Below are 25,560 nucleotides of genomic sequence, written 5' to 3' on the forward strand. Positions count from 1 at the left end.
CGGATTTGGTAAGTATAACACTTTTTAAAACACGGAGGAAGTTTTTTTTTTCCCTCAAGTATTCTATAAATTATACTTCCTCCGTTTCTTTTTACTTGCAACACAGCCTTGTGGCACGTGTTTTGAGGTCGAATTTATGTAATATAAACGGATAAATTATTCATTATAATTTTTACAAACGATACTTAACCCTATTCTAATCTTCGTGTAAATAATATATTGATAAAATCGCTCGTTTACCCTCACTAATCATCTCCTAAAACTGTGTGCCTAAAAGGTGTGTTGCAAGTAAAAGAAAACGGAGGAAGTATATAAAATTTAGATTTTTTCATAAAAATTCTTAAATCGATCCAAACTGGCCCGATCCTGGTTGTCTGGTCCAATCCGGCCTTGGACCGATGAACAACCCTATTTATTAGGTAGTTTCTTTTAATTTTTTATTTTATTTTATTTATTATGTAGTTTCTCATGAAATCTAGGTTTTATTAGGTAGTTTCTGACAACAATATTGAATGACAAAGATTAGGGGAGTTTTTAACAATTGTCCAAGCAAAATACTATTATAAAGTTGACTAGCAATCACCCCAATATTTTATATTGTCTTAATGGCATTTTTTTTTTTTTTTTTTTTTTTTTTTTTTTTTTTGGGTTCGTCAACTATAGTGCTTAAGGTTAGAATACGCTTTATCAAGTCAATCTTAAAGGCAAACTCAAATTATTCTATATTAAACCATGCTTAAAACATGAAGATAACATATAAATATATAATGGTTAACTTAGCTTGCACAATGATTGAAGCACATATAATGATTAACATGAAACAAAGTTCAATTTTCAGTAAAAGATAACTCATATAGGAGCAAATAAGTTCGAAAATGGATAATTTTGCCTCCCAAAATTATACTTTGCCTCAAAGTTAAGAATTTTTCTTCAATTAAAGGTAACGGTCTTGTGTTAGAAGGGGAAGTAAGTTGTGAACAATAAGCATTAACAAATCTTTACATCATTATATGTCTGTCTACCTTTGAATTCATTTACAGGTTGAAAAAAAAAGTTGAGTTTTGCTTCTGCCGTAACATATAATGATATTAGTCCAAATCATGATGAATGGTGCAAATTAGTGATTAACTTAGCTTGCACTATGATTGAAGCACAGAAGAAAGAAAGGGAAAATGAGTATCATCCATACTAAAAGCAGCCAAGGCAAGATGATTCGTATGTTGAACAATTCTAAGGAAGGACTGGACGCGCAATTTGACAGGTGTTATAAGACTTGCAGTGGCTACATTTCTGGCCTAGTATGTGGAAATAAACCTCTGTTGTATCATTGCAGTCGTTGCATAGAATCCAAACCTGCAGAAACAAGTTTCTTGATCACCATCTATAAGATATTGAAGTTTTTATACAAGAATCCCCTTCTTTTAGACTCGAGTTAGTTCTCAAAATTACATCATCTATTAATTTACTTTCGCAAAAGTGAAGGTGAGAAATTATGGCCATGACACACTCATGCCAGGTGATAATAGCATGAAAACAGGTGGATCAGTACAGAGCTCCAAACTAAATGTTGAAAAACAATCACCATTAAATTAATTAGAAATTGTGGATTAAAGAAAAGTAAGATAGCTGAGAGATTTGCAAAGTGTAACAGGAATTCTTTTTGAAACAAGCATTCTTGATGAAAAAACATATTATCACTCATTCATCATTCTTTATTTCAGTCGCAGAATCAATCAATGCATGGAAATACATCAAAAAAGATGGGGGTAGCAATACCTTCTTGGCGCGGTACTCCTCCGGCATGGTGGTTGCTTCAATCTGGATGTGCAAAGAACAATTATCAAGACTAAGGGCCTGTTTTGTTCCGTTGAAATTCAGTTCAGTTCAGTTCAGTTCAGCTCAGCTCTTTTTTTTATGTCTAATGATATTGCTAATGATATAAAGCCAAATTTCATTCTTTTAACCTCTTATTACAACGACAACATCAACAAAAACAATAATAATAATAATAATAATAATAATAATAATAATAATAATATTATTATTATTATTATTATTATTATTATTAACAACAACAACAACAACAACAATAATAATAATAATAATAACAATAATAATTGAAATAATAATACTAATAATAATAATCATCAATAAATAATAATAATAATAATAAATAGTATATGTGTTTAAAATGTTTAGAGGTTTCAAGTTTTTAATATATTTTCCATACATTTTATAATATATTTTCCATACATTTTATAATTATAATTATATAGTATATTTTTCGTAAATATTTTAATATGTACATTTGTATATACACATATGTATAGTAATAAATAATTAATAAATAATCAAAGATCACTAATCCGTAGTTAAAAATCACTAATTAATAAGTTCAGTTCAGTTCAGCTGAGTTCAGTCAATCGGAACAGGCCCTGAATTCATGAAAGCAAAGATTAATTAGACAAATTTTGTCAGCCCCTAATAAGCAGCTTATTAATCGACTAATAAGATTGAGTTTTGTGCATATTCAATTGTATCAATCACTTCACCTGGACTCAGGCCTGAAGGGACATTCGGTTATACAAAATTGCTACCCTTGATGTTTTTACTCATTTTATATACAAGTATATGCTATTTAAACTGCTGAATTTCATCAAATACAAATGGAAACAGTCATGGTTTGCCTTCTGAGTCATGAATAATTATCTAATTGGCTTACTAACAGTACATAAAACAAAATTCAACGACAGCATACCAAGCGATTCAAATTCTCATGATGATCATATGTCCACAAAGACATGTTTAAGCCCTCCCTTTAGAAACAACTGATTTAATAACATTTATTTATATATATAAGATAAGAATATATTACTCCCTCTATTCCTAATTGTTTAATACATTACGGTTGGGCATGGATATCAAGAACAGTTACGTGGACAGAGAGAAAAAAAGAACGTGTATGTGAAAAGAGTGAAAGTAAAAGTCGATGCAATATATGGTGAGAATAGAGTTAATTTTAGTCAAAAGATACTTTGTAGTAGTGTTATCAAAACAGCCATAGAAGAAACGTGAGAAAAACAGAAGATGGAGGGCATAATATGGTTTTTCCATATAGTTCCTTCTACTGGATCCCTCTAGCCTTTCTAGAGGATTTTTTAAGCTACCTAAGACAGATTCTAATCCGAAAAATGTAAGTAACATCTGTAGGGAGGCCAGAACATAAATTTCATGGTGTCAATGTCATTGATCTAATTTACTGCATAATCAAGGAGTTAGCATGCTTACCTCCTCATCTAATCTCTTCCAGGTTCTAGACATGTCAATAACTGATTTTGAGCATATAGGGCAGCAATACCTGCAACATTAAAGAAATGTAAGACCCTTCCTAGGACAAAAACACCCCACAAATCAGCTTTTTCTGAGGATGCAAGCATGCTTACTTATCGCGCTTCAACATCTCTTCGCAGCAATCAGAATGCATAGTATGCCCACAAGTCAAGACAGTAGTATTTTTAAGCGAGTCAAAAAGATACTAATGTAGACAAGAAAACAAAGTAAGATCAATTACTGTTCTCTATAGGCAAACAAATCATAAACAGAACAATGAAAAAGGATGATCAACAAACCTCATAGCATATGGGGCAGTGATGGCGCATGGAGTTCTCTATACACAAATGATTATCACGTAACGCCACAGAATAGCAAGATCCTGGAATGATGTTCAGTAATAAACGATGCTTTTCAGAAAAATGTTTATACAAGCAGCAAAAGAGGCAATAAAATTCCTAGCTATAAAAACTACTAAAAGTCCAATGATGAAACAAAGAACTTAGATGATAGAGTAGGAATAAAGAATACCACATTTCTTGCAGTGGAAGAAGTTTTCACGGCCACCAACCCTGGTTCAAAAATTTTCAATTACATTTAGCTGCAGTGCAAAAGCTTTTCTTCTAGACAAAATCTGATACACAGAACCAACATAGGTATCCGAAAATGTATCTATCTGAAAACTTTAACTTGCCTATTAGCATTGCTCAAATGCTCACTATGCACCTCAAAATCTCTTAAATCAATATATTAACTAGCTTTAAATCTTTGATCTCAAACAACCAATTGTAGATAAATAACTAGTGATAAAATTACAAATATTGACATTCATATACAGTTGCCAATGTACCTGCAAATCCCGCAATCATCACAGTGAAATTGCATTTTATCAACCTGTAAGTATAAAAAAACTATCATCAAATGAGAGTCTCAGCTGATGCAGAGAATGCAAATTTCCAGAGTTAAAGAGCAAAATTTTCACAGATTTTCTAGTCGATATTCTTAGTCATTAAGTAGAAAATCTTCCAACAGTTTAGAATTTCGGCTTTATATGTAGATCAATCAAAACAGTCACGAAGTTATGAACCACAATATACACCAATCATTAAAAAGAAAGAATGAACCATTATTTTATACTAAAGGCTCCAGAAATTTTACATCATCGTCATAGAACTTGCAAACCTCACAAAAGTACTCCCCCATATTAACACCGCAATTCGTGCAAACATGAGCCGCCTGAATTTACAGATAACCAAACATCAGTCACCACATTTATGCAACCAAATGCAGTTACAGAACATGATTGAAGTAGCCAAACTGAACTATCAGTACTACTTACTGGTTGTTCTGTGTCGCATACAGCACAAACAACCTGTGTAATGAGAGCATGAAAGCAAATCAATAATGCAGAACGGGTACTAAAATACACAATCAAAGAAAAAAATAAGCTCTCGGGATCAACATACTTGCTTAACATCATGTCGATCAAGTTCATGCCGGTCCATTGGGTTGCGTAACATGTTCTAAGAGGCATTTCCACAGACAAGTAAAAATTAGCAACATAATGAAAATTCAAAATTATTTCAAACTTCATACTCTATTGCCCTTTGAATCATCAGACGAAAAGAATGAGAAACATTCACCAAAGTTAAACCCAAAAATTAAGTTCGAATATACTAGACTCATTAGCTATGTTACTCGGACTCTTCATTTCACTTCACGTACCCATGTTAGATCCTCTGACACTCAGACATAGGTTGGACACTTAGACCTTCATTTTAGTTTAAAATCATGGAAATGTTTCACAAAATAGCCGGGTCAGATACTTGGACACGTATCCGTGACGAGCATGGGTACCGAGTCCAAGTAACATAGCTTATTAGTTAGTAACTAGAACTGACCCATACCCAATAGCCAATCAAAACCTGTGAGCTTTTGTGACATATAATTGCAATGTTTGCAAGACTTATTAGCTATCATTTCACCTCACGTACCCATGTCAGACCCTCTGACACTCTGACATTGGTGGGACTTTTAAGACACTTCATTTTAGTTCAAAATCATGTAAAATTTTCACAAAATAGCCGGGTCAGATACTTGGACACGTATCCGCGACGAATATGGCTATTCGAGTCCAAGTAACATAGCTTATTAGTTAGTAACTAGAACTGACCCTTACCCAATTGCCAATCAAAACCTGTGAGCTTTTGTGACATATAAATATATAATTGCAATGTTTGCAAGATTTTAAACTGTTTGCTAATGATAATATTATAATTCAAACAGTTTGCAATATATGACTAAACAGTTGATCTACAAAATAATATGAACCTCACTAAAACGAGAAATATGTCACATTGCAATTATATGTCATTATGTAAATCAATACAATACCCAATAATTCTCTAAAAAACAACATACAGTAAACAATAAAACGTGAAGAAAATGATTATTAGAACAGGGAACAAAAGTATATTACAGTGGCGTCGTTGTGGCAATGGCGACAAGGAAAGATCTCGTTGCAACACGGAGCTCGAATCAAACACCTTCTTCTGTAATGCTGACATCTGGAAAAAAAATGGGAAAACAAAGCAAATTAAAACAACAAAAACATATATAAGACAAAGCCTTAAAAGAGGAATGAAGAATACCCATAACCCATCCTCCCAAAATCGAAGCGTTCATTAGAAAAGCCCTCCATAAATCTGCTAAAATTTGGAGAAAAACCCAGAAAAATAGATGGTTTTTCAATCCAAAAAAGGGGCAAAAATTCTCCAAAGATTGAGGGGATGAATCTGGATTATTTGGGTAACTCAAAACAACCCAAAAATGAATAATAGAGTATGAAATTGGAAGGAAGAAAAGGGGTTGTGAATATCAAGAAACAATGGACATTTGCTATTAAAATAAAATAAATATTCATCAGATTTACAAAAAAAATATAAAAATGAAACATCATTATTATATTATTATTAAATATTATATGCATTGATTGAGGAGAAAGATGATGTGATTGGATAAGATATGGGTGGGGTGGCAGGTAAGAGAGGGGAGATGCCAATTGCAAGTTGCTAAAAAAGGAAAAAGAATTTGGAAGAAGACAGAAGTGTAAGGTGGCGCCATAAATGGAAATGTACAGAATTACAGAGTACTCTGTAGTTATTTTACGGAAAGGAAAGATCACTGCTTCAAGCGATCACTGATTCAAGCAACCGTTTAACCAACTGTTTTTGAGTCATGCTTAGGTAATGTCATAATTTCCCATGATTTAGTAAGACCTGGCAAACGGGTCATTTAGGTTGGATTCGGGTCGGGTCAATTCGAGTAGTGTGAAGTTCAATGGGTTTTGAGTCGAATTTGGGTCATCACTTTGGGTAAGTTTGGGTCGAGTTAGTACAGGTCTGGTCAATTTTTAACACTAATTTCAAATCGGGCCAATTCGAGTTGGGTCAATTCAGATTGGGTCACCAAAATAAATTCACTTAAAAAAATAGTTGTAAAAATAAAGTAAACTTTTAAAAAAAAATCATGATTACTCAGGAAAGAAAAAAGCCCTAAAATAAAGATGCTAACTCCAATTATTGTACTTCATATGTTTATGTAATGTGCACTATTTAGTTAAACTTTTTTCATTTTTTTTACCATTACTTTATTAAGTTTAGGAGATGAAAAGACGTACTATTATTTTATTATATTATAATGGAAATGGAACACTTTATTTTCTTACTCAAATTTGCAAGTTATGGCATGCCTAAAAACTTGAACATTAAATTTTTTGTTTAAAATAATTATTTTAAAATGGGAATACAAAAAGTAAATATTAAAAGAGGTGACGTATGACATATAACTATGTAAGTGATTTGTGGTAACGTATGATTGATTGTGGTTTGTATGTGTTCTTACATGCTGAGTATAGATCATATTTAAAAAAATAAAAAATAAAATAAAAGTATAGATAGATAGATAGGTGTGTGTTTCATTAAATAGGAAATGATGTCAAATATTAAAAATGTTATTAGATTAGATATTGAATTTTAGATGTTTAGATATTGATCTTTGGATATTAAATTTTTTATTTCAAATATTGAATTTTTATATCAGATAATAAAAAGGAAAAATAAAATAAAAATAAAGGAATTTTTGACTTTTACTACCAAAATAAATCACAAGATTGTTTTTTACTACTAAAAATTTTAAAAGTTTTATTTTACCACCAAATAATTTCTAAAAATTGTTTTTTTACCACCTACCGTCAATAAAACCGTTAAATTTAACGGTTTAAAAAAGTTCTTCGATTTTCGTGCGCAAAACATGTTGCTCATAAGTTTAGGGGGCATTTTGGACCTACGGATCCAATTTGAGGTCATAATTGACAAAAAATGATCGAAAATACCTCGTTTTGCGCGTTCTACGCAAATCGAGGTATTTTTAAACACACAAAAGGAAGCACTTCTGATCATTTTTTGTCAATTCTGACCTCAAATTGGAACCAAAGGACCAAGTGACCTACATGCCCCCAAAACCCCTAAAGACCATATCTTTGGCACGAAAATCAAATAATTTAAAAAATTCTGTTAGGTTTTTGGTGGCAGGTGGTAAAAAATAATTTTTTATTTTTTTTGTGGTAATTTAAAATAAAACTTTTAAAATATTTGGTAGTAAAAAACAATTTTGTGAATTTTTTTTTTGTGGTAGAAGTCCATACTCCCTCCGTGTTTTAAATTGGCTTGTTGTTTGGTTGTGTTGGATCCCTTGTACCCCTAACATTTCCCCGTTATTTATAACCTTTGATATTATTGTAATTGCCTAATTCTAGATCCTTGTGTAGCTTCATATTAGTGATTCTACTAATTTGTCATAATTGATTGATGAGTTGGCTTGTTGTAGTTTGCTCGATCTACCTTGTGCTTAGGGGTGTAAATGAACCAAGCCAATCAATAAACTACTCGGGTTCAAGCTCGAGTGAAAGCTCTCGTTCATGTTCGTTTATTTGATAAATGAGCCGAGCTTGAACAAACTTTGAAGCTCGTTTAATAAATGAGCTTGAACACGAACATAGATATGCTCGTTCAGATAAGTTCATGATGAACAACTCGTTAATTTATGTTTGTGAACTACTCGTTTATTTATATTCATGAATTGATTTATTCACAATTGTTTATTTAATTCTTAAGTTTTTCAATAATTAAGATTTAATTGTTAGGTTTATAATTAGGATTTAATTATTATGCTACTTTTTAAAATTTTCAAATGTCAAAGTACAAAGCTCGTTTATTAGAGAAGCTCGTTTATTACTAAACTCATGCATGAAACGCTCGGTTATAATAAACTCGTTTAATAAATGAGTCGTTCACGAGCTGTTTGCGAACATATAGTATACTAAATGAGCCGAGCTTGAACATATTTTTGAGCTCGCTTGAAAGCTCGGGATCATGCTCGAACTCGCCTAAGTTAATTGAACTTGAACATGAACAAGGTAGTACTCGGCTCGGCTTGGCTCATTTACACCCCTACTTGTGCTTGTCAATCACTTGCTTATTTGGTAGTATAAGTCGTTGAAAGTGTAACACTGTTTAACTAACAATTTATCATTTATCACTTATTTGTCGGGAGAAATAAAGAGATTGTTATATACATTCGGGTAACAATCAAAAGTTTAGTTTAATTTATTGTAATTCACATCAAAAGTTTAGTTTAAGAAAAGTTTATTTTCTTACAATTATTATTTCCTATATAGTGGTTATCTGTCTATCCCAAAATATTATTTATCTTTGTGAGATATCGGTTTCATATTATCTAGTAGAAGCCACATTTCCGCTGTGATAGCTCTAACAATTGGTGTAGGCGTCGTTCGAAGTGCGCCTACGTTAAAGCATGTTGTGAATATGCTTGGCACTCACAGGAAGTGGGAATTGACATAACGATTAGGGACACGATTAGGGACAAGGAAAGTAGGGAGCCGCCAACAAGTTTTTAAGGAACTTGTAAACCGTTCACGGATCATTATAAGGCAACCACAAAAAGGGACAACGATAGGCAACAACGATTGACCCGTGAAGGTTACACCCCATTCATAATCCATGAGATTACTAACTCCATATGGTTCGGAACCACGAAAGGAGGATCGGGGATGATGTTACGAAGTGAGTCATGGAGTCACATTCGCCCGTATTGGCCTCTACTCGATTCTTATTGTGAAAATTATTCCTGTGATCTCAAAGGCATGCAAACAAAGATTTAATTTGCTCCAAACTATTATTAAGCTAAATTGGTTGAATATTAATGCAACACATAATTTTAAAATATTGTGACCACTTTGATTTAATAACAAGATTAAAAAGGAACCTAAACCGGTTGTCCAAATTATCTTATTAAGCGTGATTTTTAATTACATATTCCCTTTAAACATGCAATATGGTGATCAATAAATATAATAGAATAAACATTAATATTGGAAGCAATATAGCAATAAATCCAACAATATAAAATCGTTAGAAAAATAATAGAAATAAAAGGAACATGATTCACTACAAGAAAAAGGTGAATTAGCAACGGAATTTTGCGACTACCATAATAATTAGTTGCAAAAATAATTTTAGCGACTGAAAAAGACGAGTAGTCGCAAATTTTGCAACCGAATTTGCAGTAGTTGCTATGCGGTAGTTAATTAGCGACTGATTTTTGCAACTACTATAATAATCAGTTGCAAAAAATATTTTTGCGACGGAAAAAGACGAGTAGTCACAAAATTTGCAACCGAATTTATAATAGTTGCTATGCAGTCGCTAATCTGCGACGCTCTTGTAATAATTTGCAACTATTATTTTTAATATTTATTAAAAAGAAATAAAAAAAAAAACCCTTAGTATAATAAAAAAAAAACCCTTATTTCTAAAAAAAAAAAGTTTATTGCCGCCAAAAAAACAAGAATTATCAATCAGTCTTATACTCTTATTCACCGTCAAAAACAAGAACTATCATACTCTTCCTAAAAAAAAAAAAAAAAAGAAGGTTCAGAACTACAAATCAAGCATCACCGTCGTCTTCCTCTGCTGCCGTTGCGCCACCACTACTTCACCCAGGTAAGTACGCGTTCTTCCCTTTCCTACCTTCCATTCAATCTTTCTCTTACTGCATTATGTCAATTGCGAATTTTAGGGTTATCTTTGAGTTTTTTGTCCAATTTTTGATTTTAATTGGGTTTCTATTGGGAATTGATATTAATCTGATTATTGATTGAATTGCAAATTGGTTTTAATCTAATAATATCACATAAGCGAGAATTATTTCTTGAAAATAATATGAATTAAGTAACTAGAATTAGGAAATATTATTTCTCGATTATGTTTATGGGTTATAAGGGGTTATTCTTGAAAATAATACGTAGTAAGTAACTAGAATTAGGAATTGCGAATTTTAGGGTTATCATTGAGTTTTTTTGTTCAATTTTTTATTTTAATTTGGTTTCTATTGCCAATTGCGAATCCAGAAATATTGTTTTTTTTTTTTTTTTTTTTTTTTTTTTTTTTTTTTTTTTTTTTTTACATACTGTCTTCACATAAGAGTTACAATTAAGCTTAGAGATTCATCAGTGTTTTCACCTCTTTCTCAAAACTTCAAGGAAAACAACCCTTACTAGCATATTGTCTTTTTCTGTGGGGTCATGAATCAAAATATGTCACATTGTTATCAGCATTCCTTGTTGTTATCTTCCATACTTTAGTGGCTGGTATTGGTTGAAGCTTTACCAAAATGGAAGGAATGGGCATTTGGGAACCAATTTATTGCTCGGTCTTAGAATTTTTTTTTTTTTATGCAAGCTGGGGATTAGATTAAAAATAAAAAGGTTTAAAGGTTTACAGAGTAGTTAGGGAGGTCTTTCCTCCAATAAAACATCAGCTAGAAAGTTAGGACAAGAGTTTAAAGACAGCAGGTTACAATCATTAGTCGCACTAACTCTACAGTTCTTAGCCAAAAGGTCAGCTGCCTTGTTACATCTTCTAGGTTCATGGCTGATCTGGACACTAGGTAGCACCTCAAGCAGGTCCCTGTATTGTTTGGCAAGTAACATGTTAGCATCTCTAATTGAGTCTTCTTGCTTCACTCTGTCAATAGCAAGTTGAGAATCCGAGCAAACCTGAATGTTAGTCCATCCTTATTTCTCAGTCTTAGCATTTTTTGCCGTTGCAGTCTTTGTATTTGTCTGTCTGTTTATGTGTAGTATATCACATTAAAGAGTATGTTATGATTTTATTTGGAAATCAATGGTCCTGTAAGGTCTGTTATAGTTAATTCCCTTTTTCATGGACTAAAATTCAAAGGCACCGACTATATTGTTAAGTCACAGACTTTTAAAACAAGTAGAGTAATAGATTTTTGTGCTGATATTGCAGTGCTATGCAGCCAATATATGATGTCTATTAGGGAAAGAATGGACTATCTTTCCGAAAATCTTTTTTCCGCCCTATATTTTGGTGGTGTTTATTGGTTTAAATGTGATGGCTTATAAATAATAATCATATACATGAGTTGCTTACTCAATTGTGGGACTCCCTCCGTTTGTTAACAAATGTGAGTTAAGTATAACACTGGGACCTAACATTTTATATTTTTCACAGTTATGGACCTTGCACTTATATTTTCACCTTGAAGGACCTCAAATCCCTTTTCCGGTGAAAGTAAACTAACTTAAACCCAAGTGTAGTTAAATGTGGGCCCTTTGTCTGCACAAATAATGAGAACATGCACAATATTTTTGGGAAACTCATAAGCTTATTGCTCCTCCACCTCTCCTCTGCAACCTTCCCCTTCACCACCTCCATGACTCCATCCACCATTCTCAAATCTCAGCTCTTACTTCATATTAGTCATTTATGAGTACTATCTAAGAAATCCAAACAGAAAATAATTAAGATAGAAAATTCATTATATGACACTACAATTAAACCCTCGAACAACACCCAAAAAAAAAAGCTACAAGAAACTGGAGCATAAATAGAGTTCCCGAGTTTGAGTGTGTGAAAAATCCTTCAATGACGGTGCAGAAGAGGCCAGATAGAGAGTCAAATTCAATTAAAATTTTATTGAGGTAATTTGATTATGAAATCTTTGAGTGAGTTAGTTATAGTTCAAAGTATGTAATAAAAAGGTCACAACCATGGATTAAACTCTAATTGGAATAATATATATATATGTATATAATTCCAATTAGAAAGTTATATGATAGCTCAAGCTGAAGGATATGCTCTACTTAAAGTGCTTAGTGTCCAGCCTATACATTCATAAACCAGTTGGCCAGTTGTGAATAAGGTATATATTTAAAATATAAATTATTATTGCATTTGTCATGATGGTTGGTGTATTGAGGACAAAACAATCTTCTTTTCCTGCTGAGAGGATGCTTTTTTTATCCAGCTGAATTTTTTGCAGATTAATTCATTTTTCATGACTTCTACATTTAATGGTTGGCATAGAGTTAACATCTGGCATGGTTTAAATCCTTATAAACCAAGACCCCGCCCCCAAGTGTTCCCCTTTGTTGTTTTGGATCTTTAGGGGTTTAGAGTATCTGAGGAATATAATTGCTTGCTCTGCACAAACCAACAATGTTGGTTAATCAGTCATAAATCTGACAGATAATTAAAGGAAAAGGATTTCAGATTTCTGATTAAATTTGAACTCAGTTTACTATTACATCAATTAGAAGCTCAAATATACACACGGGTGTACTTAGCTCTATGTACACTCAATGACTCAAATACTCAATAATATTTTCTGCTTGTTTGCTCTTAGAACTCTCTCACTCAGTTTATTTGCTCATTTCAAGAGCTCCAAAATCCAAATAATGGAATGTGCAAATAAATAGAAAAAATAGTATTGGGTGGTTGGGGTGTACCTGAGTATTGCAGAAATTGCATGCATCAATCAAGGGATGTTTGCTTTCCTTGGTTGAAACACTTGTATTTTCTTGATTTTTTACTTGTTAAAGTCAGTTTTTTGATTTGTTGAGCTTTTATCGGTAACGGAGGCAAAGTTATTTGACAATTTTCGTTAACTAATAAATAAAGGATGCTGCAAATATCAACTGTTGTCTATTCAGAACTAGTGATATACTATGAAAACAATATGGAGTTGGGCTGCTTTTTGTTAAATAAATCAGAAATAAAAGGTTCTTAGGTCCAATTTCATTATATATACAAGCATACTACAAAAGGTAATACAATCCTAAATTGCATTAATGATAGTACTTGTAAAAAAAAGTTAGAGATTTTTTTATTGTATAATATGCTATTTTGAGTTAAAATCATAAACTTTACATGTTAATTATATGCAGCGTACATATACTTGGAGACCCAAGTTCTATGCTAAGGCTAGGAGAGAATTTGACAAAAAAGCTGGGGACCGACTTAGGGGCACATTGAACCAAGTTTACAAAATGGCTCTCCATAAGCAAGTTAGTTTCATGACTGACACTGTTCGAGCTGAATTCATAAATAAGCGTAAGCATCCTGATTTTCTGAAACCTTCTAACCAAGCGAGAGATAATCAGTTATCTGGCCAAACATATCGCCAAGGTAGCGTATCTACTCCTCAAGTGGTTAAAAAAATGGTAAGTGTATGATTTTAGCAGCAAACTTATGATTTTTAATATAAGATAGAAGCAAGTAGAAACTTTTTAGCCACTAATAGAGATGACTATAACTGGTCTTTATTACAATTGCTCAATAGTCTATGTTCCCCTATTTTTTGTTTTTTTTTTTTTTAGTGCTAACAACTTCTTTTATTACAATTGCTCTGTAGTCTATGATCTCCTATTTTTTGTTTTTTTTAGTGCTAACAACTTCTTCTAATACAAGGCTAAGAAAAAGGATGGAATTTTACCAACTGCTGCTGCTGAAGTCTATGAGAGCACTCATTCTGTTTGTGTGGGCAATGATGAAGTTGAATTGATGGGTGACACGTCTCAAAAAGTCATGGTATGAGTATACTTCTATATTTTTCTAAGATTACAAAAAAATATGTGGTAGTTAATGTTTGGAGATATTATGGATTGTTTATTTGTTTGTGTGATTGAGTTGGAGGATGAGAATGATTTGCCGGCGTTAATCATATGATTAATGTGGTGTGGCATAATGTGAATTGAAACAGGTTTATTTTGAAGCCATACCCTATAGGAGGGAATTCTTCAATTTACAAAGGAGACTCTGTCGAAATTTTTACTAATAACTGCTTACATAAATTATCTTGTTATAAGTGTTGCATTTTTTATTTTAAATTTTTTTTTAAAAATGTATTTAGTTTATTTAAGTTTTAACATTTGAGATTATAGTTACTAATACATATCTTAATGCAGGGATAATATATGGAAAAACTTGAGGAATATAAGAACAAAGGAATTGAGATAAACCCCGACAAAGTCTACTTGGATGTTGTAGGTGGGCAAAAGAAAGGAAAAGTCTATGGTTTAGGGAGTGCCTCACAAATGTATTACAAGAGAAATCCTACTTCTCAATCTACTGCATCATCTTCCACTCCTTCCATGATTTCTCAATTAAGCTCTCAAGTTCAAGAACTAAAGAAGATGGCGGAAGAAAACCATAACAAGGTAGAAGAAAGCCAAAAAATAGCGGCAGAGAGCTTAAAATATGCTAAGGAATTCGTCGAAAATCATGAGATCGAAAAAGCTACATGGAAGAAGGAAAAATTAGCTATGGAAAAAACATTGCAGGAAATGACATCACTTGTCAAACAATGTTACCGTCCTTGTAAGCCTCCTACGCCTACAGTCACCCGCTCTTGTGATACAACTAAGTGATTTTTATTTTCTTGGTGGTAATTTTATGAACAACTGGTCTTTTACATTGTCATTAGTTCTTATTTGAAGTAGCTTTTTTTATACGGGAGGTGACTTTTTAAACAGTTAGTCATATGAGTTAAATATTGTTTTTTAATACATTGATACAAAATTGATTATATTTTGGATATTTAAATAAAATTAACATTTTGGTTATTTGAATTTATGCGTGGGTATCTTTTTTTTTATTTGTGATTAATATTGGTCGTCGCTTAATTATGGTCTCAAATATTGATAGTCAGTCTCAAATATTTAGCGACTGCAAATTTGGTTTAGAGACTAATTGGTTAGTTGCAAAATCATTAGTCTCAGTAGTCGCTAAGTCGCTAATCTGTCACAAATAATTAGTTTTGTAGTCGCAAAAATTTGGTCTCGTATGTAATTGCTAATCCGTCGCAAAAAACATTAGTCTCAATAGTCGCAAATCCCCATATCCCTACTTACCCTACTACCCTCTCTCCTATAAATACCCCATACATCCCCAAAAATTTCCCCACACAAAGGTTAGTCTTATTTTCTTTCTCCTTTGTTTTATTAATTTGTGTAATTATAATTATTGATTTTGGGTTTTGATTTTATTGTTTGAAATTAATTTAATTAGTATCAAATTGTATTTTGATGATTAAACTTTATAATTTCAGATTTTATAAATGTTATAATTTTCAGATTTTGTAAATTTAATAACCTAGGGTTTTTAATCATTGAAAATCATGATTTTAGGGTTTTTATGAACAATCGATTTAGGGATTTTATAGTAATGATGTTTTGAAATTTTGGTGATTATACTACTAATTAGTTTAACTTAATTCCAGATTATTTTGAACACGTAAATTCGTGTTTTAATGTTTAGATTTTGGTTCGTTAATATTAATCCGGTTTTAATCCCAATCAGGTTCTGAACTCATCCGATTTTGACAAGAAAGGAGTGTTTTCCATGTGGAAACAATGTTTTAAGAAAGACTCACTACTTTGGTAGTGAGCACTACACTCTCGTGGCCAAATTCAGCCTTTAAATATGATTTTCGGGTAGTTTTTGATTTTTAACGAAGTTTTTTTATGCTTAATGTTTATAATTAGTTTTGGGTTTTGATTTTATAGTATAAAGTTTATATTTTTAGTATCAAAATCATGTTTTTATGTTTTAAACTAATAATTTCAGATTATAATTGTTGTTATAATTTTCAGATTTTATAATTTTAAAACCTAGGGTTTCAATTTATTTAAATTGGGATTTTAGGGTTCTTATGACTAATTAAATTGGGGCTTTTGTTCCTATTGTATTTCTAATGCATAATTAACCATAAAAACATGTTTTTAATGAAGTTTTAAGGAGTTTTAATCTAAATTATATTGCTGGAAATTTGGTTAAGTATTAATTTATTATTGTTGCTTGTTTTCTAGGAAGTGATTATTTCTTAGGAGACTTTTAAGTGATTAAAAGTGGCACAAAGGATTGTTTATATGAGGTACATACATGTCTACTTCTTTGTAAGTAGTATCATGTCTAGGTACCAAAGAAAAGAACTTAGTTTCATGATTAGAGAACACTTGGATGAAAATTGTTTGGTTATACATTTAATTAATTCATGTGCTTATGTTTATGAGACATGTTTTGGTGAATTGATTATGTTTGTATGGAATTATGGATGCAAACATGTTGAATTATATTGGATTAATTGTTTGTATGGAATGTTGATACATGCATATTTTTATTGGATCGGTTTGTTAACCACATTTGGATTATTAAAGGATTGAAATTGAATGGTTTAAGTGGAGTGAATTTATTAATTATTCCATAAGGTTGTTATTTATTTTATTACTCGAGCATGACTTGTTAGTATGTTGAGTAAAAGTGGATTAAGCCGAAATGGCTAGGTGGGTTGACTATGTTCAACAATTTTGAATAATTTGGAAGTTTAATGGAATTAAAGGTCAATTTGTGATGTGATCACCATTGTCCTAAATAAAATTAAAAGTGAATTGATGTATGATTGTTATGTATGGTCTTCTTGATTGAGTCGGCTATTAATTAAAATTGTAATCACGTAAAGTGAAACATGGATGAGCAATAAAACTCTGGAAAGCGTGCACTTCTAGAGTATTGACAATTATGGGTTGGGGTACACGGTGGTAGCCCGTGGCTTTTCGAGGCTTGTTTGATCAACATGTCCTCTTCTCTTTTGGTATTTACATTTTTATTTTATAATGAAAGTTAGATGGGATCCTAGACTAACTTTGTGAGAATGGAGTCGCGCCCATTCTTGCATCGCGCTAAACTTTTATTTTAAATGATCATTTGGGACCAAAATGATTTGGTGGATTGGACAACCTCGTCTATTGCTTACTCCAACTAAATTAATTAAATTAAATATAAAGAGTCAAGTGTTTGGAATTTATTAGCAAGTATGTTGAGTCGTTTGAATTGTTTAAGTGTAGAGTCTTGATTAATGAATTCGAGTTGTATATTTATTTACTTTAACTAGTTGAGCATGCTAGATTTTGTGCGTTGTAGCTTGTATGTACTCAGCTTTGCTGATTGCGTGCTTTTGTGTGTTTTCTTTTGGTCATGGCCTTCGCCTTTCAATGACCCTGTGATGATCCAATTATTACACTTGTATTATCGGGGAGCAATATTGCACAGGTTAGCTTGATGATGTGAAGTTCGGGGATTTGACATACGCATTGTCAAGGGATTGGTGTGATTGAGAGTATTCGTTATTTGTGTTGAACTTATTTATGTTTTACTAATTTAATTATGTTTTGGGATTTCGGAATATTGGTTTGGTTTTAATAAGGGCCTTTATGGTTCCAATTTGTAAGCTTTGACTTATTGGTTTTCTAAATTATATTATTTTAATATTTAAGTTGGATTTCCGCTGCAATACTTTGATAAAGCCTTAACGTTTTAACACGTGGCGGTAACATGCCAATGGTTCTCCTCTATTTTTATTTAAAGTAAGTGGTTTGGAAAAGGGAGAATTATTGGGGTGTTACAAGTATGAGTATGAAAAGTGTTATATACACCCAGGTACACCGTGCACCCATTAAATTAATTTTTGTCCTTCATTTGATGATTGTTAACACCCGTGTGTATATAACTATCTTTGTCGAGTACTTGCTTGATTCAAACCCCCTCCCCCCCCCCCAAACCGCTCGTCCTTGGTCTAGGGTTCTTGTCCTTGCCTAAGGTTTGTTGGCCTTAATTTCGTGTGAATTTTTCAGTAACTAATACCTTGTGATTTCTGGTTTTCAATTCATTTTTTGTTCTACCTTGAGAATGGCTGACGACTTAATAAAAGAATGGGAGAAACTTCAATTGACAGAGGATGAGAATGTTGTGATTGGGTTTCTACCTCCTGCGGTTACGACTGATGAGAACAATTCATCCCAACTTCGTATGGCGCTCGTTGAGAAGTTGTGTACTGTGAAACCTTTTAATGTTGATGCTATGAAAAAAACCTTGGCTAATGTGTGGAGATTGAATGATGACATCGTCATCAAGATGTTGGATACAAATCTGTTTATCTTTCAATTTTCTAGTGAAGATGACAAGCAGCAAGTGGTTGATGGCATGCCGTGGTTTTTCGATGATAAATTACTATTACTCGGGGAGATTAATGGTAATGAACAACCGTCTGAGATTACAATCAACCGAAATCCTATGTGGGTAAGACTCATTGATGTTCCGTTCAATAAACGAAGCCATGGTGTATTGAAGGAAATCGGTGACTCTCTGGGTGGATTTCTTGAACTAGATAAGTCAGACCCACTTAGTTTGGGCAAATTTGTTCGAATTAAGGTGATGGTGGATGTTCACAAGCCGTTGAGGAGGGGCCTATTTCTTGCAACAGGGGGCTCGAAGCCGAAGTGGATTGATATCAAGTTTGAGCGTCTATCTGATTCTTGCTATTATTGTGGTCTCCTTGATCACACTGATAAGGAATGCGAAAAGAAGGAAACGGAGGAAGGTACAAAGGCTGAAGTAGTATACCAATACGGACCTTGGATGAGAGCTTCTCCATTGAAAATCACCTAATCTACTCAAGCTTCCAGAGATATGGAGAAAAAGTTTTATGATAAGTTGTGCTCAAACAAAGGTGGTCGCAAAATACTATATAATGATCCCGATGCAATAAAATTAGGTCCGGTTGGGGCTGCTAGGAAACTCAAATTTGCGTCGCCAAGGTCTGATGATAGTGATACTAGCCCTCGACAGAGAGAAGCTCGATTGGTGTTAGTGACGAATGAACATTCTCAAAAACTTGTTCTTCGTCCAAGAAGTGTGAATGCTGATAGTCAAGTGGAAGCAATGATAGATGGTGCTAATTTTGAGAATGTGGTTAGGGGTGAGGAAGCAGTTAGTGTTTGTAAGGGGGCAAGGGGAGGGGGCGTGATTACTAATACTGAAGGGCCAAGCCCTTGTGATGTTGAACTTAATAAAAATGTGAGTGTAGGGTTGTTAGTCAAAAATAAAAACACTAATGGGAAAAAGGGGTGGAAGAGAGTGGAGAGAAATGGTGATGGGGATTCTGTGATGGGTGATGTCAATCACTTAAATAATAGCAGTGTGGGGTCTAAGAGAGGGGCTTAAGTAAGGAGTAGTGGAGAAGATAAGGAGGAACTTTCTGCCAAAAAATCAAAAATAATAAAAGCTCATGATAACTCAGTTGCCGGTGACGGGGTAAATCAAGTAGAGGGGTGTGGTGTAATCCAACCCCTCGAAGAGCAATGAAAATATTGAGTTGGAACTGTCAAGGGCTTGGCAACCCTTGGACAGTTAAAGCTCTCTACGATTGGTGCCGGAGAGAGAAGACAAATATAGTCGTTTTAATGGAAACTATGATTGATGAGGATAAGTTGGTTATAGTTTGGAATAGATGTGGTTTTACTGATGGTATCTGTGTTAGTAGTAGAGGTAATTCTGGGGGTATGGGCTTTTGGTGGAGGGATGTGAAGGTGAATGTGAGTTCCTATTCAATCCACCACTTTATTGTAGATGTTTGTGATCATGAGAATAATCCTTCTTGGAGGGCGGTTGGGGTGTATGGGTGGCCGGAACAAGAAAATAAACATCTCACTTGGGCAATGCTCCGAAGAATCAAAGCTAGTAGTAATCTTCCTTGTGTAATGTTTGGAGACTTTAATGAGATCTTGAGCTTAGAGGAGAAGGAAGGTGGAGTTCCCCGTAGTGAGTCTCTTATAGATGCCTTCCGAAATGCTATAGATGATTGTGGAATGAGGGATTTGGGGTATAAGGGCAGCATATTCACTTGGAAGAAGGGTAACTCCATGGCAACGTGGAAGAGGGAGAGGCTTGATCGATTTCTTGCGGATGGTGCTTGGTGTAATATGTTCCCACACTTCAAAGTACACCACTTCCCAATCTATAGGCCGGATCATGCCCCAATTCTAGTGAGTACAATCAATTATTATGAACGCGGAAGAAATGGAAAATCATTCAAATTTGAACCATGGTGGCTATTGATGAGTCTATTTTATATATATTTTATTCCCCGTCTCACGGTCATATTTGTGCTTATTTGAGCTCCACGGAGCTATTTTTATTACTAATATACGTTGTCTAGTGTTTTTGTAGAGAATGGTTTTATTTTGTAGGAATTTGCGGAATTATGATAATTCCCGAGCTTATTGAGCCACTACAAAGATATTGGAGTTGGATCGTATTTTATGACCGGACATTTTAGCCCAAGGCTGAGTTAGAGAAATTTAATTCGGTGATTAAGGGCTCAGCTAAAGAAAAGAGGTTCAAAGTTACCGCAAGAATTACGGACCAAGCTAATTGAAGGCTAATTGTTAAGTGAGCAAGGTTAAAATCCAAGGCCCAGTTCCCGATCGGGCGAGTATGCCGCAAGTGCAGTTTAAGTTTGTGGAATTGTTTGTTATTAGTGGAGCTTTTGTTGCTGCTATTGGTCTGCTGGGCTTGATGCAAACAAAGCCCGAGTACGTAGGCCTTGGAAGAGTTAATTTCTTAGTTTTAGACTTTTAGTTGTGTCAGGATTTTCTTTTTCTTAGTTTATCTTAGTTAGTAGTAATTTTAGTTTAAGTGGGATTTGCCATCCTTACTTTCCTTATAAAAGGATTCAGTAGTTAGTTTTCTGAGTTGGGTTCTTCTTATTAATTTGGTTTATACTTTAGTTTTATTTAGTTTTAGTTTGGCTCTTTTATTTGTTTACCTATACTTTATACTATTCTTCTCTTTATCTTAATTCTTGCTTTAACTATGCTTTATTTAATTGTTTTGATTAGTTTAGTTTCTATTATGTGTGAGTAGTTTTATTTCTAGGGTTTATGGGGATCTAATAAATAATATGAAGGGGTAATTTATTGTTGTTAATTATCAATGCTAGATTAATTTCCTATTGATTGATTTAATGCTCTGTGACTAGATTAGGCCTATCTTTTATGCATGAGTTTGACAATATTGATTCAAGATTCGAGAGATGAGAATTAATGTTTAGGTCTAGTTTCAATAGGCAGATTAATTTATAAATGGTTAAGTCGAGATTCGAGAGATGAGATTTAATACCGGTAAATTAATTATGTGATTGTAATACGTAGCGAAAGCCCTTTACAATCTGATTAACTGATGCATTGGTGATTGACTATTATTGATTATTGGTATTGCATGATAATTTCTTATTGGATTGTTTTAATGTTTTGCAATTGCGGCTTGTAAAAGTATAGCAATATTAAATTGATGAATTGAGTAGATGTTAATTTGATATTAAAGGCTATTTTCAATAAGAACTAGATCTAGTAAATTGCGAGAGCCTGTTAGATCTATGTTGATTAATAAATTGCGAAAGCCTGTTAATCATGTTATTTATGCAATGTCAATGATTGATTACTATGTTTTACCCTGGAGTATTATTTATTGGTGAACCTATGCCCTACATCCTTTTATATATTGTTTTCTCCCTATTCCTATTCTTTGTAGTTTAGTTTCATTCTCAAACATAAATATTGGTTACTTAGATAATTTAGATTATAATAATTAATTAGGAGTAAAAAGACTTGTTTCCTTGTGGAGATCGACCCTACTTCCCTATCTACTTTAGTTAGAGGATTTAGGTATTTACTTTTGATTAGGGGATACGACTTTACCCTGTCAGCTATCTAATGAAGAGTGCGAGAAGGTTGTTGAGGAGGCTAGCTTGGACCGGTTGTATAGGCTCACAGGTTGCTGGCCGAATTGCTATGTGTGCTGGCAGCTTATCTTCTTGGTCGAGACGTCACCGCTTTGGTGACGTGAAGAAAAACATTAAAAAAACAGAAGGCAGACTCCAAGAAGTTCAGAAAATGGATTCGGATGCCAATATGCTAGAACAATGCCGCACCTTGTCTTGTAAACTTGATGAGCTTCATAGAATGGAGGAATCATATTGGTTTGCCACGCTAGGGCAAATGATCTCAGAGACGGGGATAAAAACACTGCATATTTTCATCAAAAAGCAAGCAATCGACGGTGTGTGGAGGGAGAAAAAAGAGGAGCTCGAGGGGACCATTGCTGCATATTTCACCACTCTTTTTCAGACTTGTAATCCCACGGATTTTGAGTCTGCTCTTATGGGCATTGACAATAATGTGACAGACGTGATGAATGAGAGCTTGTGTGAGGAGCCTACTATAGAAGAGATTAGATTTGCCTTGTTCCAGATGCACCCAAATAAGGCCCCGGGCCCCGACGGTATGCATGCTTTATTTTATCAAAATTTCTGGCATATTGTTGGGAATGATATCTGTTGTTTTGTGAAGAACTGGTGACGGGGGGAATTGACCTTGAATGAAATTAATAAGACTTGTGTGGTTTTAATTCCAAAATGTGATGACCCTAAACGTGTGGCCGAGTTTAGACCCATAAGTTGCTGCAATGTTGTATATAAAATTATCTCGAAAGTCTTGTCGAATAAACTGAAGCCTTTTCTCGATAAAATTATCTCCATCAATCAGAGTGCTTTTATCCCGAAAAGGCTAACTACTGATAATGCCCTTATTGCTTTTGCGATTTTTCATGCTATGAAGAGAGGGGGTGAAGGGAAAGATGGGTCAATAGCTCTGAAATTGGATATGAGCAAGGCATATGACAGAGTTGAGTGGGGTTTTCTGGAAAGAGTTATGTATAAAATAGGGTTCTGCGACAGTTGGGTTTGAAGGATTATGGATTGTCTGTCAAGTACTCAAGTGTCTCGTTTGCGTTTAAAATTAATGGGAAAATTTCTAGCTATGTGGTCCCAACAAAGGGTCTTCGACAAGGTGACCCTATATCTCCCTATTTGTTTCTCATTGTTGCTGATGCGTTCTCGACAATGTTGTCCAAGGCTGCGAATGATAGATTAATCCATGGGGCAAGAGTGTGTAGGGGAGCCCCCCAGGGTATCTCATTTAATTTTTGTCGACGATAGCTTACTTTTTGCTAAAGCTACTGTTAGTGAGTGCTCGCTGATAGCTGACATTATTAGCAAGTATGAAAGAGCATCCGGTCAAAGTGTCAATCTGACAAAAACAGATGTGATCTTTAGCAAAGGTGTAATTGAATCCCGACGACGTGAAATTGTGGATATTTTGGGGGTGAGAGAAGTTGATAAACATGAAAAGTACTTGGGATTCCCAACATTCATTGGGAAATCGAAGAAAGCAATTTTTGCCGCATTAAAAGAGAGAATTTGGTGGAAAATCCAAGGGTGGAAATAGAAGCTCCTATCTAGACTCGGAAGAGAAATTTTGATTAAGGCGGTTGCCTAGGCGATACCGACTTATATGATGAGTATTTTCAGAATTCCAGAGACATTGATTGATGAGATTCATGCATTACTTGCTCGATTTTGGTGGGGGTCTACAGAGACTACGAGGAAAATGCATTGGCACAACTGGGATTCTTTGGGTAAACCAAAATCGATGGGGAGTTTGGGATTTAGGGATCTCAAAGTGTTTAATCAAGCTCTCTTAGCTAAGCAAATGTGGACACTCTACAACAACCCAAATCCGTTGCTCCATGCAATACTCAAGGCCCGTTACTTCAAAAATAGTTCAATTTTGGAGGCTTACCGTGGTCATGACCCATCATACTCATGGAGGAGTTTATGGGGCAGCAAGGCTCTGCTTTTGGATGATCTTAGTTGGAGGGTAGGGAATAGAAGGGATATTAGGGTGTGGCTTGACTCTTGGATCCCCGGAAATGTGATTCCTACTCATGACACCAATTTCGACACAGAGCTATGAGTTGCAAATTTAATTGATCAACAATGTGGTGAATGGAAGATGGAGGTGCTGCAACAATTGTTCTCAGATGAGGTATGTGACCACATTATGCAAATCCCTTTAGCTCTAAATCTGCCAAATGATGCTAAGTTCTGGTGGCCTACCAAACATGGTAATTTTCTGTGAGAACAGCATACTGGCTGGGAAAATTAGGGGCTGCCAGATGAGGAACGATATAGGAAGCTCAAACGATCTTGTTTAGCGTCTTATATGAGGTATTGATGGTCCTCCAAAGTTGTGCCACTTTACTTGGTTTGCTTGTAAAGGTAGCTTAGCTGTAAAACATGAACTTCATCGAAGACATATTGCCTCGGATGCGATTTGTGATGGGCGTGGGGTAGAGGTGGAATCAATTGCTCATGCTCTTTTCGAATTTATTGAAATCCAGCAGGTATGGGTGGTCAATGAACTTGCCACAATTATTGCAGAATCCCCTCGTCAAGCTCCTTTCACCGAGTGGTTGCTTTGGATGGCTGAGAAGGTTGATAAAGGAAACCTCAGGAATGTATTGACTATTGCGTGGGCTATTTGGTTTTGCAGAAACAAACGTGTACATGATAATGCATCTCTTGATGTTACTTTTGTTGCTGCGGGTTTTACTAGAATGGTGCATGATTACAGGTTGTATGCTGCCAAAGTCTTTAAGCCATTAGGCTGTCCTACTGCTGCTGCTGTTAGCAGGTGGGTTCAGCCTCCCTAGGGTGTTGTAAAATAAAATATTGATGCTCACATAGGTGATGGAACTGTTGGGGGTTTAGGAGTGGTGGCGAGGGACTGGAATGGTACCATTTTGTGGGCTGCTGTCAAGAGAACTGCTGCGAACATGAACATTGAAGTAGTTGAAGCAGCAGCGGCTCGCTATGGCTGCCAATTGGCCTTACGCTTGGGTATTGACAAGGTATGGATCGAAAGTGATGCGGTGAATGTGGTCAATAAGGTGCGCCAACTCGTGGATGGATGCTCCCCAATTTGCTTGATTTATGATGATATTGTTCGGCTTAGTAAATCTTTTCATGTGTTTAGCTTGTCTCATGTACGTAGAGCAAGTAATACGGTGACCTATCTCGTAGCTAGGTGGGACTCTCAAATTTGTGCTG

General features: G+C 34.3%; 3 protein-coding genes across 5 annotated transcripts; 2 read left to right on the top strand and 1 right to left on the bottom strand.

The window, feature by feature from the left end:
* Positions 1-617: 617 nt before the first annotated feature.
* LOC110692510 (E3 ubiquitin-protein ligase MIEL1-like) lies at positions 618-6,491 on the bottom strand. Of its 3 annotated transcripts, none has more exons than XM_021869540.1 (12): positions 5,982-6,491; positions 5,810-5,897; positions 4,797-4,853; positions 4,670-4,702; positions 4,513-4,566; positions 4,181-4,224; positions 3,862-3,902; positions 3,630-3,712; positions 3,444-3,535; positions 3,289-3,358; positions 1,777-1,854; positions 618-1,353 (listed from the first exon to the last, which is right to left on the bottom strand). In XM_021869540.1, the coding sequence occupies exons 1-12, from the start codon at positions 6,029-6,031 to the stop codon at positions 1,231-1,233; spliced, it is 813 nt and encodes a 270-aa protein (XP_021725232.1). In that variant the 5' UTR covers positions 6,032-6,491; the 3' UTR covers positions 618-1,230. The 3 variants fall into 3 exon arrangements, with proteins under 3 accessions (XP_021725232.1, XP_021725231.1, XP_021725233.1); XM_021869539.1 differs by having other exon boundaries at positions 4,489-4,566; positions 5,982-6,489; XM_021869541.1 differs by having other exon boundaries at positions 1,231-1,353; positions 1,777-1,818; positions 4,489-4,566; positions 5,982-6,488.
* Positions 6,492-18,461: 11,970 nt separating this feature from the next.
* On the top strand, positions 18,462-19,220 carry LOC110692445. Its single transcript, XM_021869439.1, has one exon. The coding sequence runs from the start codon at positions 18,462-18,464 to the stop codon at positions 19,218-19,220; it is 759 nt and encodes a 252-aa protein (XP_021725131.1).
* Positions 19,221-19,912: 692 nt separating this feature from the next.
* On the top strand, positions 19,913-24,424 carry LOC110692446. Its single transcript, XM_021869440.1, has 6 exons — positions 19,913-20,551; positions 22,295-22,892; positions 23,103-23,322; positions 23,427-23,560; positions 23,652-23,799; positions 23,980-24,424. The coding sequence occupies exons 1-6, from the start codon at positions 19,913-19,915 to the stop codon at positions 24,422-24,424; spliced, it is 2,184 nt and encodes a 727-aa protein (XP_021725132.1).
* Positions 24,425-25,560: the final 1,136 nt, after the last annotated feature.

Source organism: Chenopodium quinoa, unplaced genomic scaffold (assembly GCF_001683475.1).
Source record: "Chenopodium quinoa cultivar QQ74 unplaced genomic scaffold, ASM168347v1, whole genome shotgun sequence".
NCBI classification, from domain to species: Eukaryota; Viridiplantae; Streptophyta; class Magnoliopsida; order Caryophyllales; family Amaranthaceae; genus Chenopodium; species Chenopodium quinoa.

Bases quoted from the DNA above. Each gene is read 5' to 3' on its own strand.
- LOC110692510 (XM_021869539.1), bottom strand. From the start codon at position 6,031: ATGGAGGGCTTTTCTAATGAACGCTTCGATTTTGGGAGGATGGGTTAT. The intron at 4,225-4,488 runs GTAAAATTTCTG...TTATACTTACAG, and splicing joins GCAAGTTCTATGACGATGAT to GTTGATAAAATGCAATTTCA. The intron at 3,903-4,180 runs GTACATTGGCAA...TTTTTGAACCAG, and splicing joins GATGATTGCGGGATTTGCAG to GGTTGGTGGCCGTGAAAACT.
- LOC110692445 (XM_021869439.1), top strand. From the start codon at position 18,462: ATGGCTGACGACTTAATAAAAGAATGGGAGAAACTTCAATTGACAGAG.
- LOC110692446 (XM_021869440.1), top strand. From the start codon at position 19,913: ATGAAAATATTGAGTTGGAACTGTCAAGGGCTTGGCAACCCTTGGACA. The intron at 22,893-23,102 runs GTATGCATGCTT...TTATCTCGAAAG, and splicing joins TAAGGCCCCGGGCCCCGACG to TCTTGTCGAATAAACTGAAG. The intron at 23,800-23,979 runs GTACTTGGGATT...GAGTATTTTCAG, and splicing joins GAAGTTGATAAACATGAAAA to AATTCCAGAGACATTGATTG.